The sequence below is a fragment of the Python bivittatus genome, unplaced genomic scaffold (genome assembly GCF_059951505.1).
Source record: "Python bivittatus isolate LINGU-HERP-01145 unplaced genomic scaffold, Pbiv_v1 ctg000700_np1212, whole genome shotgun sequence".
In the NCBI taxonomy this organism is placed as follows: Eukaryota; Metazoa; Chordata; class Lepidosauria; order Squamata; family Pythonidae; genus Python; species Python bivittatus.
In genome coordinates this window covers 51,316,672-51,331,584 of record NW_028277098.1, presented here as the reverse complement: position 1 = coordinate 51,331,584, position 14,913 = coordinate 51,316,672, and the positions used below count along the sequence as shown (strand labels likewise).

The 14,913-nt window shown below is 43.3% G+C and overlaps 1 protein-coding gene across 2 annotated transcripts in view; it reads right to left on the bottom strand.

Moving 5' to 3' along the window:
- Positions 1-14,234, bottom strand: part of SLC6A9 (solute carrier family 6 member 9) — a 53,355-nt gene extending 39,121 nt beyond the window's left edge. Inside the window, exons 1-2 of one of the 2 annotated variants that reach the window (XM_007419963.4) lie at positions 13,985-14,234; positions 6,137-6,287 (exon numbers count right to left, since the gene is read on the bottom strand). In XM_007419963.4, coding sequence (XP_007420025.2) covers positions 6,137-6,166 — 30 coding nt within the window. In that variant the 5' untranslated portion in view covers positions 6,167-6,287; positions 13,985-14,234. The remainder of the gene's footprint in view (positions 1-6,136; positions 6,288-13,984) is intronic. The other variant, XM_007419964.4, reaches the window with a different exon arrangement.
- Between the last annotated feature and the right edge of the window lie 679 nt (positions 14,235-14,913).

Genomic DNA, 14,913 nt, shown 5'->3' with positions numbered 1-14,913 from the left:
ACATTTATTTACAACCTCACAACTCAGAGCATAAACCCCTTGCACTGACCCTGAAATAAGCATCATGGTGGCCCCTGCCCCTTTGCCACCTAAAAATACTCCAAAGATGCTGTAAGCACCCAAGCAGACAGGGAAACTGCTCAAAAGTCAGGAGCCACTGGCAGAGCTTGTGCCAGCAACAGTAACGGCAATTCCAAGAACAAAACAAAATGGCCTTAAAATAAGCAAGCAAGAGTGGCACTAATTGGTGCTTGGGGGAGTTGGAAATGCACCTCTTTAGAAAATGTTTGCACACAGTTACCTGCACACACACTTTCCAGGAGTGTCAGAGGAGTAAAGGGAATTTGCATATGGATCTCAGCACTGTGGAACAGGCAGCTGCCTTAATGGCTCAGGATTCATGCCAGCTGGGAGCCTTCCCTATATTCACTGGGTTTCCTGACAGGTTTTTTAAAATTCAAGCAGTATCAAATGCCGGACTGTCTCTCCAGAAGATGTCATCCTGCAGCAGCTCAAGAACTGGTTGTCTGCCTGTACTATCTGAGTCTCCAACTCACTGTGGACAGCCTAGAGGGATGCTGTAGCTGGCTGGAGCCCCAGTCTTGTCCATCCGGAGTCAGGAAGGAATGGAATGGAATGGACAGAGCTGTTTTTCTCAGGTTCATCTCCTCCACACATCCTGATATTTGTAAGCTGTACTAAGATAGTCCTATTTATACACCGGGGTAGAGAGAAACTGATTCCAAGACAGCAGAATCTGTCTTGGAATCTGCTTGCTGCCACTTAAGATCTTTAAAACTCTTTCCCTCCATCCTAGCATCAAGTTCCTATAATACTGATATTACCACTGTAACAAGTGTTCAGTAGCCATAACTCTACCTCTCTCCCACAAATACACACACTTTGAAAAGGAGGAATGTTTTGTCATGGGTTTTGTGGATCAGTTTCCAAGACCCAGCAAGAAGTAGAATAAAAATGCTCCAAAGTTCAGGTATATAGCACAGTATCCAGAAAAGATAAATATTCAAACCTCTATGCTCCCTTTGCCCCAAAACATCACCTGTTATCATTGATTGCCCCACCGTAATAGTTAAAATCTGTACAGTAACAACAGTTACACATGTTTGTGGCTATGAAATCTTTTTCTTTCTCAGTCCATGTTTTGACTCCCTAAAAGTTCCCCTCAAATCTCCATTAAGTGGCAAGCCAGGTCTCTCCATTTCATCTTCCTTTTTGCCAGTCACTGTTCAGAATATGGAAGTAGTATTGAATTCAGTATGTCAGCTTCTCCCTGGAGACAGCAGGATTTGTATTCACTCCTTTGGGTGGGGATTTACGGAACTGGATTTAGCAGCCAGATTTCTTTAGGAAGGGGATCTGATTTGACCATACTGGCTCTTTGAGTATTAGTTCTGAGAATAGGAGGATGCAGTCTTATTCCCATGCCAATACAAGCGAAAGTAACTAAGAAGCTAAGGTGCTGCATTCTTAAAACTTTGCAGCCCTTCTGCTCATTTTTCTCTTTGCATATACTTCATTAGTTTGTTAAAACTGGATATATTTTAGAAGACTAAAATGATGTGGTCATTTCTAAGGGATCAGTTCTTCAAAGAGAGGGAGAAAAAACTTCACTGGATTGGAGGAAATATAGGCAATTCTAACAACGTATAAGGAGGACACTGAACTGTTGCAAATTTTTTTTAGCAGGAGGGGAATGGGCCAAATGCAAGAAGAAACATCTTCATGCCTCTTTTGGGGGCAAAAGGCTGACTTGGAATGTCAGGGGAATGTAAAAAACACATAAGGAACTATGAATAAATACACATTTTAGCAAAGGTGTGCAAGTGGCCACACCAAACTAACTGTGTATGGGTTGTATGCAAGTGTGTGTGTCAAAACAGGCAAGACAGCAGACATATTGCTGTGATGCAAGTCCTGCCCCTTTTTTCTGTGTCACATGCACATAAAAAGGCACAGGGCTTGCATTGCAACACTGTGTCTGTCATCCTATCCATTCTGCCTCTCCCCATATTTGCTGTTGTGACTGACCTCTTCTGGGCCTGGAAGCTAAGCAAGGCTGGGCCTGATTAGCAATGGGATGGGAGACTTTTAGGGACTACCAAGCCTGCAGCTCAGAGTGAAAAGTTGAAAAAGCATCCCAGAAATATTGTTGCCACAAGTTCACTAGGAGTTGAACTCTTAGTTTTTGGCAGACCATAATCCAAGATATTTCTCACTTCTGAACATAAGAGATTCCTAGTCATTACAGCTCTTTAACCGAACAAGAACCCCAGCCCCAGGGCTGTTGATTAACGTTGAACATAAAAACATTCCTTGTTCTCCAAAACAATGGAACAGCCTTCCAAACTGGATCTTCCCAGATATATGGCATGGGTACTGTGATTGTAGAATTCCTAGCAGCAGTCCTAACACAGCTTAGACAACATTTATTAGGAAAAAGCAATGCAGGCTTAAAATAGCCATCCAAAGAGGAATGTCATTCTAACTTCTGAATCTCACTCCATTTGCCAACAAGACTACCTAGTTGCTAATGACCTCCAAAATTTTTATCTATTCTTCTCCCCAATCAAAACCAATGTCAAGCAAAGGGGCTGCATAGCGATACTGATCTAAATGCTACAGCTCAGTGAATTAGGAGGTGAATTTCTTAATATGTGTACACATATAATAAAATGCAGAAATCAAAGCAAAATGTTGTGCCCACCCACAATTTCATATTTATCTTGCTCTGCATTGTCCATGTTCAAACATCAGAACTGGCCCTTCTGTCAAGCATTTGTTTTATTAAGATCCAGTTAATGAAGAATTATTGAAAAGGTCCTGGGTTAATAAAGATTTACTTGTGGAGCAAAATCCAAGCCACAACTGGGCCAAATTGACTTGGGATGAAATAATTCCATAAGAAAATGAACAGGAGATGAAGATGTGTCAAAAAGGGTAGAGATTCTTATGCATACCTGACCACCTAGTAGGTTTCTCTGCTTGAAAAAATGTTTTTGGTTTTCACACTGAAACATTCTGTCCTAGGACATGTTTGTTTATTTAAAATTGCATATGAAATGAGAGAAGTTATTTATAAGAAAGAGATACTCATAAGGAATCAGCTCTGTAACAATAATGGTCAACCCCTAAGGGAAGAGTCTAAGGGAATTATTCATTTATTTCATTGAAAAAGCTGTTGGCTATAAGATGCTATATCTATCTTGGGATAGGGTATTAGGGGATGATGGGCTTATGATGCTATTTCAAGATGCCTAAGCAGCACAGTGAGGGGATTAGCATCTTCCCTCTGGCCCAGAAAGCTCTTGATGACTGTCCCAGTGACCTACCCACACATGATGCATGGGACCAATTAAAGGCTTTCATGCCAGGTGGAGGGCAGGGTCTATAGGAAAGGACATATCTGATTCTCTCCTAGTAACCCAGTCACCTTGTGTGAGATGGGCGGCTATATAAATATGATAAATAAATAACAAATAATAATAAATAACTCTACAACATCCTTTTCCCCCAAAACAGTATCTAACTGCCAAACTGATTTAGAAATAGATTCAGAATAAGTTTAAAACAATAAACGGCCTTGTGACATTTTTTAGGCATTTAGGCTACATTTGTTTTTTCTTTTGTTGTTGCTACTTTCTTCAATGGTTGAGAGCTACAGAGACACAGAGTTGTGGTATAGTGATGTCATCACAACAGAGGCAGGATTTTTGTCCCTGCTCCACATTTTCTGGTTTCACCTTTTAGTTTTCTAGGTGTTACCAAGGCTTACAACATCAGCGTTTTATCTTCTTTTGTTTTTGCTGAAATTTGATGGTAAATCTCATGGTTGTTGTTTGGTGGTTTGCCATCAAATTTGCATACTGTAGAGTGATTCCACGAAGCAAAGGGCCGCAAAAGAGGCTCAGTGGCTACACGTGGTCCATGGATTGCAACCTGCCCAGCTCTGCCTTAAATCTTATGATATAAACTTTCATGGCCCACAGCCCACTTTTTCAGATGCACTAAGTGTTATTCTGAGATGCATCTTTTCCCTGCTATTGGATACAATGAAGCAGCTACTTCAGACAATAGATAGAGATGGGAAGTGAACTGGGCCCAAGCCTCCACTTGCTGCCTTCCGGCTCACTGCATGGAGCAAGTATCTAAGGAGTATCACCTGTCCTATAAGTGTTACTCTGAGGGAGATGTCAAAGTGATGTATTGTAAGCTTGTCAAGATGCTTGCCTGCACAGGCAACTGGATTTGGCTATCTCCTACTGCAGACTTTGAGGGTCCTGCTCAGAACATTTACAGATAAGGCAACCAACTGGCTGACTAGCTCTTTTTTGAGGAAGGGCATGCAGACCTTCTGCTCAGACAGAAGTCCGTGTGGGCTGCCATTCTGGGAAACACATACACATGGCTAGGACAAGGAACTGTAAATAGTGAGGTCAAGGAAAATAATGTGCAGAAAGTACAGACAGTGACAATTATGTCCTTAACAGCAGCATTCACAAAGCAGCTGCTGCCTAGGCAACATGGGCTTGTTCTGCTTTCCAGCCTATCCTCCTCATTTCTATCCTGGGGTGCAAACTGCTACCCCAGAAGAGCTCCTGAGTAACAGAAAAGTAGCGTAAGGCAAAGATGTTCATCATGCATACAAGAAGAATTGTGATGTATTACAACAGGAGTAAGAAGTGCAAACATTTGCAAATCTGCTAGGAGACTTTCCACAGCAGTTCAAAGCAGACAACTGCTTTCACACACACACTTTGCTGTCTGGAATCAACCAGCACCACACAGACCAGCAAAAGATAAGCACTTTCTTATGTCTATCTTATTTCAAATGGATTAATGCTGGCTGATTGGTGTTACTTCCTGGTAATCGAAACTGAACAGGGATGATCCAGAAAGCAGAGTCATAGAGGGCTAGTTCTTGTATGCATATCTCTCTGGATTGAAAATGGTGGATAGAGAAATGCCCTTATGCACAGGGGGGAAAGGGGTGCATATTACTGTATTGCTTGCAAGTAAATAAGAATGCAAACATTTATATTTGCATAATACGGGATACTGCTCAGAGAAATTGAAGAAAAAGCATAAAATGGTACATTAAAATATGCCCAAAGGAATGGACAATACTTGTGAAATTTGCAGAAAAGAGCCTGGGTTCTTTATGCCTATAATGCAAAGAACTTTGTGTTATGTGTGTACTTATATATACATAAATATGTTTTGCAGCTATCTGACTCCCTTCCCCCACATGTTCCAGTACTGACACTGGCACGGTGCCCTTGGCTGAGGTGCAAGCTATTTCAGGCGTCTCCTGGGAGCCCCATTCTTTGTAAATGTAGAAATCCAAACCACAAACAAATAGCAGCATACTGAAGCCAAACTTTTCCCACCTGCTGGACACTGACTGTTTCCTGGGCAATGCTTGGTGGCTTTACAGCACTTTAGGGGAAGTAATATTACCTCAGAAGAAGTAATGCCTGGGGAAGGCACTTCCTACGTTCCTCTGTCTATACTATTTGGGGGAGGAATCATAATCAGCGGCATTAGGGAAGTAAAATAAGGGTCTTGTTTTCTAGTCTCATGAAAAATGCAAACACCCTAACAGACCATAATCTGGTCTGGCTATATCTCAGTACAGAGCCTGACCTCCTACATATCTACTTAATACAGTCTCCAATGCTTTGTGGAAAAGCCCCTGCATAGACTAGATTTGTGTTCAGGATAGGTTTTGTACTTTTCGACTCCATTCTTCCCCTAGTCATCTTTATGCTCAGGTTAAATTCTGGTGATTAGGCCGAGGATAGCTTCTGGGACTATCCTGATAAGAGGAGGCAACCAAAGCTGGGGAATGGTGATTAGTAGAGAGCTCCTTCATATACAACATGCTCCCTCCAAGTGCAATGCAATAGCCAGCCAATCCCCAAATCAGTCAAGTGGGGAGGCTGAGGCACACAAAGGGCTGGACTTTTTAAACAGTAGCCAGAGGTCTGGGAGAGACAGCTTACTCCACCCAATTCTATGGACTCCTTCAATTTTCAGGAGACACCCTCTCTTTTTTTTTTTATACCAACATCTCAAACACAATATTGCAGAATCCACAAGGGATCCCCAGACTCACCAGTAACCCCTCACTGCATTTTTCTGCCATGGTTCTGGGCCAAGATGTGGGCACCCACTTGCCTGCTATCCCGTCTTGCTGGCTACACTTCCAGGATAAGCAGAGACCTCAAATCATATGGCAGGACAAATTAGACCAAGGAAACAGCAAGCTGTGGAGAAGAAAATGACAGAACTTAGAGAAAAGAATTTAAAAGAAAAAAAAAAAACAGGAAGAATTGCCTCTGAATCTTCAGTGGAAAGCAATTATGCCCACTAGGTGCTTCTCCAGGCCCATTTTGCAGTAACCATCTGTAAACCCAGTTTGATTAACTTGTAAAAGCAATTTCTTTTTACTGTGTATATATGTGGTGATATCACAAACATACACCACACACACACACACACATACTGTAGTTATATAGTCTACATTCAACATATGCCCAAAGATGGTAAAATGAGTCATGTTGGTACAGCTGGGAAAGAACACAGAGTTTGGGTGAACAGGCACTATATCTGCCTCACTGTTTCTGGGTTTTTCTGTCCATGACTACCATCTGAAGCAGGAATAGTCCCTCCAAACTGCACATGGCTGAAAAGAATATCACTAATGCTCAGAGCATGAAGTCTTCAGGGCACTGAGTAGGCACAGGGCACAGCTGCCATTCAGGACGCAGCTGGAAGGCAATTGCCTTCCATTCCATTACACTAGTCACGTACCTAGCCAAGTCTACCAGAGTCCAGGTGGTACTGCCAGGAATGAAAAAGAGGCAGGAATTGTCCTACCTTCTCCATGGTGCAAGGAAAGCTTCTTCAAGGAAGCCTGTGTAGGTATGCAAGTCTGTCTGTTCAAGGCAGGAAAGACTAGTTTGCAATATATACCAAAATCGAAGAATATGGAGGATATGATGGAGCTTGGAGCATGAAAAAATGACTTCTGTGCTATAGCACAATGGAGTAGGGTGGAGTGGATAGAAAGGAGGTCAGACTTTCATGGATCTCACTGGCAGAGCCTGAGTCAAGAAGATAAGGATTTCAGTAAAGTGCTCAAGCCATTGTCTCACTCAGAACTCTATAACTGGCATTTTCTCTCTGTTGTAAGGGTATGACTCCAGGAAAGATCTATGAAGAAAATAATCCTTGCTTAGGACTCAGCTCAAGTGGTTCAAGTTCACAGCTCCGTATTATTCTTGGGTCAAATATTCCTGGAGACTGAAGCTATTTTTATATCACACAGAGACATTGAAGGCAGAGATGCCACTGACCCTTCTAGTGTAATGTGTACTTCACACTATACATATGGCTTTTGGAAGGTGTGTCTTCCCAGCTCCTATGCAAACCACCATAAGTGGCTCGTCTCCTCTTCCCTCCCCTCTAAGTTAAACTAGAAGGTCCCAAGCATCTTGCTTTACCCTCAAGAGAGATAACTTGGTTCCCCAAGAACTTTCTGATTCTCAGGGACCGAACATCATTTCAGTCTCCTTACCTAAGTTCCTGCTGGAACAATTATCCAGAGAGGTGGTGAGCTCCCCTTCAATGGATGGTTCAAACAGAGGCTATGCAGTCCTCTGTCAGTGATACTTTAATTTAGACTCCTGCACTTCTCAGTGGGTTGGACTCAGGGGCCTAAATGCTTCCTTCCATCTCTATTATTTGTTTATATAAGCATGATTATTAAGAGTCTTCTTATTTTTTGCTTCATTTCCATAATATTTTCAGGTCTGAATACCAAAAGAAGCCAGTATCCAAACCAGAATTTGTAGGTCAGAAAGGTGACATAATTAAATCTATTTAAAATTTTAAACAAGAAAAACTAAATAAAAACATAAAATCCATTGGATTCAAGCTCAAATACCATTATGCAATCCAATATAATTATGCAATGCATGTTGTTCAGTTTTTTTTATGGACTTGCAGATTTAAAGGAGTCGTCAAACACAAAGGTGCCAGTGGATAATGTGAGAATCATTTGTTCAGTAGAAACAGAACCATGGGAAAGGACAAAGAGGGATAGTAGTCCATTTTAACTTCAGGAAATGGCTAAATTTGCAGAAGCCACAGGCCCTGGGAATTTTATTGACCCACAGTAAACATCTTGTCATCTAGCTTTCTTTATGGAGGAAAAAAACAGATTTTTCCCTATCCTTTATTTCACATCTCTAAGGCAGAATAGCTTTATGGGTCACATTTTGATAGACACTTTGAATAGTTTAAAATAGTGTCTAGATTAGTTGCAAAAATGTCTGTGTGTGTGTGTGTGTGTGTGTATGCACAAGTAGCACACTCTTCTGATCCCCTCCTTTTCCAGATCATTTTTCACAGATTATTTACTTAACATCTTATATATTGCCACCAAGTCAGTATCGACTCTTAGTCGCCGCATAGATTTTCTCCAGGACATCTGTCCCCAGCCTGGTCCAACAGACAGACACAGACATACACACACAAGCCTCTCCCATTTTGAAATAAGCTAATAATACTGCTTAAATATTTGTAGCTGCATATTGTCAATGGCTCACAAAAGTCTTTTCAATGGGTAATAGTGAGATTTTAATCAAAGACTTCCTAATTCATTCCAGAACTGCATTAAATTTGGGGATTACTTAACATCTGGGTTGGGTAATCAATTAATTAAACTTCTTAGCTTAAGACAATTAGGCAAGCTTTTAAAATGATAAAAGTACATGATTTCATTTACTTCAGAGTGTGCCAAACCTGTCCTGCAGTGTTTAGAGACACTCCTGCTCGTTCCACTAAGTGGGTTCCCAAAAGTTCCTCAGAATCCTCTCCTGATAGCACCAGTGACACCATTAGCTGTTAGGAGTGGACTGTTCACTGTATTAAAACATTATGAAAATATGGGCCTGTCCTTGAAAAGTGTTTGGAAACTGGGGCATCCAAAACTGAAAATGCAGCATCCAGGCTGCTGGTACATGGTACAGAGATCGCAAAGATCTGCACTGGCTAACACTTGCCTATTGGGCACTGGTTAAGGTGCTTATATTCACCTTGAAAGCCCTAAACAGCTCACAGCTTGACTATCTGAGGGATCGTCTCTCTCGCTCTGAACCTGCCAGGCAGCTTAGATCAGGAGGAGAGGCCTCTGGAAGATCCCCTCAGTGGTGTGCTGATAAACGTAAAACCATTGGCTCTGCCAGCCTCATTGCTGCTGTGAGCCACCAAACAATGGATCAGTGCGCTAGGTGGCATGGTTCAGCTGGCTTGCAATATTCCTGAAACTTTAACAATGGACTGTTGTGAGCCAGCTCCAACACACCACTGGATTTCCCCCTTCTCCTGCTTCCACAAGTTTCATCTATCTAGTACACAGAGAGGGTCTTCTCCTGTGTGACCCCCATGCACTTCCCAAAGTGGTGCATATGGACCCTACCCGCCCAGAATTTAGGAAATTAGCAAAACCTCACCTGTTTCACCAAGTTTTTAACTATTAGTTGAGCAGAACTTTAGTTTTAATGATACGGTTTTAAATGTGTTTTGATTTTAAACGTCTTATTTTTATTCTTACGTTTTGCATCTTATATTTTTAATAGCTGTAAGCTGCTCTGAACATTGGATAGTAAGAAAGGTGGGATGTGAATTAAACAGTGGTGATTGTTACTTCACTACCAATATGCTGAGACTAGGCAAGGAGCACATGACGTAAAAATGCCAAATTTGTAGGCTCAGCCTGAAGAAAACATGAGCAACTGAAATCTGAGGAAGGAGGAGGAGGAGAGAGATGCAGCCACAGACCCCACTGGAGATGGCTGTGGCATAAGGGAGCACCACAGCAGTGTGCATGAATGCAGGTAATAGGACTAGGCAAAAAACTGAGCATGCTGCTCCTGTTGCCATTCTCAAAAGAGAGAGAAAGAATGTAAAAAAAAGTAAATACTTTGAAACAGAAATATGAACTTGTGCTGGCAAAATCCTAGAAGCCTGAAAGGAAGAAAAGTGGGAGACTTTTGCAAGCTTGGGGGAAGCACTGTAGTGTCCCATGAAGGTTCTCCCCATGGCTCACTAGAGCTACGGAAAGGAAAATGGTGCAAAAGAAATAGGTGAAAATCTGACTGACATGCTTTAGAAATTGATTATCGATTATGTGCTGTCAAGTCAGTGTCAACACTTTAGCAATCTTGTAGATAGATTTTCTCCATGGTGATCTGTCCCTGGTCTGGTTCTTCAGGTATTCCAATGGTGTACCTATCACCCCTCTAACTGAGACCATCCACCTTGCCTTTTTTTTTTTTTTAAAGCATCTCACAAAGGAGCACCAGTATGGTACAGAGATTGAAGTCTTGGATAAGGACTGAGGAGACCTAAATTCAAGCCTAGGTTCAGCCACTGAAGTTCACTGGGTGACTTCTGGCCAGTCATTTTCTCTCCCAGGGTTACTGTGGAGGAAAATTGGAAGAGGACATGCTCTTTACACCGCCTTGAGCTTCTGGAGGAAAGGGAGGATATAAACCTATCAAACAAAGAACAACAATTACAAAAACTTGCTATTTTGGCAATATTAGTGCAGCTCTCCACTTTAAATGTGCAGTGAGCACATAACTCCAAGTATATGGTGCTGAAATATTGATTACCACCTTTTTTATGATAAAAAAAGTCATGCTGTTACCACAAGGCTGATGAATGAAAATGCTCTTAGCTATATAGTTCTACTCCCATAATCAGAAAGGATTTCAAACTGCCAGATCAGTAAACCAATTTTACCTTACTACCTCCAAGCAGGTTAAGATCTGGCTCTGAGAAAGCCTGCAAAGAAATGTTCATTTTGCTTCATGGGAGGATATTGTAAACACTCTCTTCTGCAGCAAAATCACAGGCCAAGAAACCAAGGTGGAAATGCAACAGGCACAACAAAGAACACTCTCAGGCTAAATAAGTTGTGCAACCAAAGGGACAGTGAGGGGATAATGAAACAGAGGCTCTTTCGGCTTCAGTGTCCTGAATATAAGGAAGTATGAGAAAGATATTCCTTACAGCTGTCATGGACCAGACAAGAAAAATTGCATTCTACACAAAGAGGCATGAAAAGGTGACACAGGAAGTATTATGTGATATGGGGTCTGACCATAGTTAGGCTCAACTAAGATGCCCCCACTCTGGACAGGGAATGGAATGATGTTTTCCTTTTCATCCTGAGCAGTCCTTGTCCTGCCAACAAACTCCTACTGCATTGGGATGCAGAAAAGTTCTCTACCCTGCCATGCCAAAAACAAGGAAGTGCAGTAAGGATCCTGTAAAATAGCAGGGACATTTCACAAAAGGGTATGAGGAAGCTCTGCCAGAGATGGCACAGTGTCTCAGGGCCACTTTGTCACAAACGCCACACACTCTGCATTTGATAGAGCAGAGTGCATTTTGGCCTGGTATATGGAGCTTTCCTGCCAACAATGTCATAGTCAACTAAATAGACTTTGGCAGCTACACATCACAAATGTAAGGGGATCAGAAGTCTTGAAAGAAAGCCAATTAAACTATCTTTGAAGAGTCATCAATATTTTTTTGAGGTGAGGCTGTTGAATACTGCTACCAATATATCTCAACTGATAATATGGGAAAAAAATGTGGCCATAATGTTACATTAACAGCAATCAGTTCTCTATAGTTGTTACAGATTCACTAAAAGGGTAAGTCAAGAGTTCTTCAAGTTGAGTGTGATTCTGGTGACCCTCATGAGCACACATATGTTGTTTTCTTAGCAACAATACACAATGGTTTGCCTCTGCCCTCCTCTGTGATGCTTTTTTGACTTCTCAGTTTACTTACAATCCTCCCTTGCAAGTACCAATTAAGCCCGACCCTATTAAACTATTTTAAGATCAGTCAGTTAGGTGCTGCCACCTCCTAGGGCTATTGATTCACTACACAGGGTTCATACTATGCTACCCAAGCTTAAGTTGCCAACAGCGGACCCTGGGAAACTTGGGAACACTATACCCACATTGGAACATCTATTGGAAGGGAACTAGAGCAATAGCTACTGTCACTCAAAGACAGGTATGTATTAGAAGTGAACCTGTACTGTTACCTTCTCAAGGGTGGATAGATCATTTCAGGAAGAAGACTGCACTAGAATCCAGGTGGTTTATTTCCATATGTTTGCAGGGTACAAATGTACAATCCCCAACCATAAAAGGTTCCCACGACCAATTTGGATCATCATTTTGTGCATTTCAGAAAAGGACCTTAACCCACAAAACTTATGCTGCAATGGAAAGGCTTTCCTCTTTTAGCAGCATAGATTGGCTGTTGTTTTTAATGTAAAATGTAATGTAAAAATTATGTAATTTTGAAACTTCTATTCATTTTTTCCTTCTAATGAACCAACCTCAGTTTCTGAATCTGGATCTGAAATGACATTTGTGCCTCTCAAGAACTCCCATGGCAAAATCTTTAATGTTTAGACTTCTTATTTTACCCCCTCCCCTTTTATTATGACAATAACTTCCTTTTATCAGGAAGTTACTCCATTTATTTAGTGAAGAGATCTCTGCAGCTATCCAATCTCCTGCAACAGGCTGAACAGTTTGATATAAAATGTTTTAAGTAAAACCACAATTAAAATGAATCATAAATAAAACTATGTACTAACTATATTCTTGTGCTGAATCACTTTTGAATAATTACATTTTACTCTTACATTGCTACTCCTTCAGTTCAGTGTGTGTTTTTATCTATTATCTTGATCAGGATAGGATAAGGATACTACCTATTGGGAAATGAATTTTGGCTGGTTTTTTCTCCTTTGGTAATTGATCAGCTACAAAAACACCACAGAAAGGGATATTTATGCATTTGGTGAAAGAGACAGAAAAGGAAACAGAAATAATGAACCATTGTACAGTGCCTAGGTTGTGACACATATTGACAAACTGTCTTACAAATACTTCTAAGAGTGCTGTTAAACTATGCAATCTGCTTCCTGGGGAGTTATGCTTAGACCCCGCCCTTCCTGCTTGTGGAAGAGAGGGAAAACCCTTTTAGCCAGATCTTCTCAATTTGAGCAGGTGATCTGAAGTGTTTTGGTGATATTTAACTGTTTGTATCTTGGGCTTTATTGTCAGCTGTCTGCTGAGTGTCCTATGAGAAAAAAATGTCCATTGACAACAGCCAGTTCCTACTCAGCTAAGTCGGCCTTTCAGCTAAATCCCATACTTTATGGTATGGTGTGATCCAGTGGCGACGCTTTTGCTAACCATCGGTTTGAGAAGTACCCCAAAAGGGATAAATATTAATCCAGGGTAATCTGGAACACCTGGCAGGAGAGGGTGCACGAGCCCTTTAAAAGCACGATGGGGGAGAAAAAAACAGGGGTTACATCAGCTGCCACGTGGGAGCGGCTCCACGTCCCTTCCCCGACCCCCCCCCCCCGCACATGGTGAGGTGGAAAATTACAGCCACGAAACCCCCAGCTCTGGTAGCGGGAAGAGACCGAGGCGAAGGCTCCACCCTCTACAGCCTAGAGACCCCCCTGGGTTTTGTTGGGGCGAGTGACGCTTTAACCCCACCCGTAAACATCCCCCCCACACTCCCGGGCGAGGCTGCTTCTCTGGTCCCGGGCTGCCGCAGCCATCCTTTCCTTTCACGACTAAGAGGGCAATTCCGCCTGGCATCCTACGGCTAATGACAGCAGCCAATGCAAAGCGCCGGAGGCCGAAGGAGGCGCCCGCAGCTCTTAAGCTTTGCCTCAGGTTTTCTAGCAGCACGTTTTCTTCACCGCTACGCGAAAGATGCCGGACGCCACCCCCCTCACCCCAACATACACACCGCGCCGCCGCCTTTTTATCTCGCCCGGACAGGTTCCTAGACAGCCGCGGACACCGCTCATCCGTGCGTTCGAGTCGCCGCTGCCGCTTACCCTCGCCATGCTGCTTGCGCCTCGCGCGGGGCTCTCCAGGCGCCCTGTCAAGGGGGATCCCCTCAGAGAGACAGTTGCATCAGACCTCGCCGCCAGCAGCTCTCGCTATTCCCTTCCCGAGCCCTCTGCGCGCCAGGAGGGAGCGGCTGCACGCGTGCCAGTCCACCCCGATTCCCACTCTCCGCCGTGGGTTCGGCGCCGCCGACTTTCGTGAAAGTTTTGGTCGCGGCTTCGGGGGGGGGGGGGCAGCGGAGAGGCCCGCCTTCCCCGCGTCGGCTCAGTGCAGCCATCCCGCCCCCCTTGCTGATTGGAACGTTCTTGCTTCTCAGTCTAGCCACGCCGTGAAGCTCCGGGGAGGGGCTGCGGCGCAGAGCCTTGACTGCGGTGCGGAACAAGACTTCGGGGAGGACCACATTCTCCCCGCTGGGCGCTGCTGCCCACGCGACAGGAAGACCGATACCTTTCCAGCATGCTCGGGCATAGCCACACAAACGGGTACACGCCCGGACACGGGGTGGGGGACTTACAAAGGAACCGATCCGGGCGAAGACAGCCCTGGCTTGGCGTGTGCTAGAGTCATCTGGCATCATACGCATGTGCGCGCGTAAAACCAGGAACACGTTTAATCGCGACGAAACGTGCAGCGCCTTATTGTATGGAAGCGCAACCCCGGAGACTTGAGAGCGCGAACGATTGACCGCTCATCGCACAAGCATCGGAGGACAGGTTAGGAAAAAGGAAGGAAAAAAACAATCATACACCAAGTGTCTCACCTTCGAATAGCACCATGGACAGTCACACCGTGGAGGAAATACACACACAACACACACAGACGCTTAGGTTTTAGCTAACCCCTCGCACGGCTGTCCTCGCCCTAACCTCATCCAGTCGTGCATCTTGATCCTGGAAGCTTATGCCTGTAAGAAAAG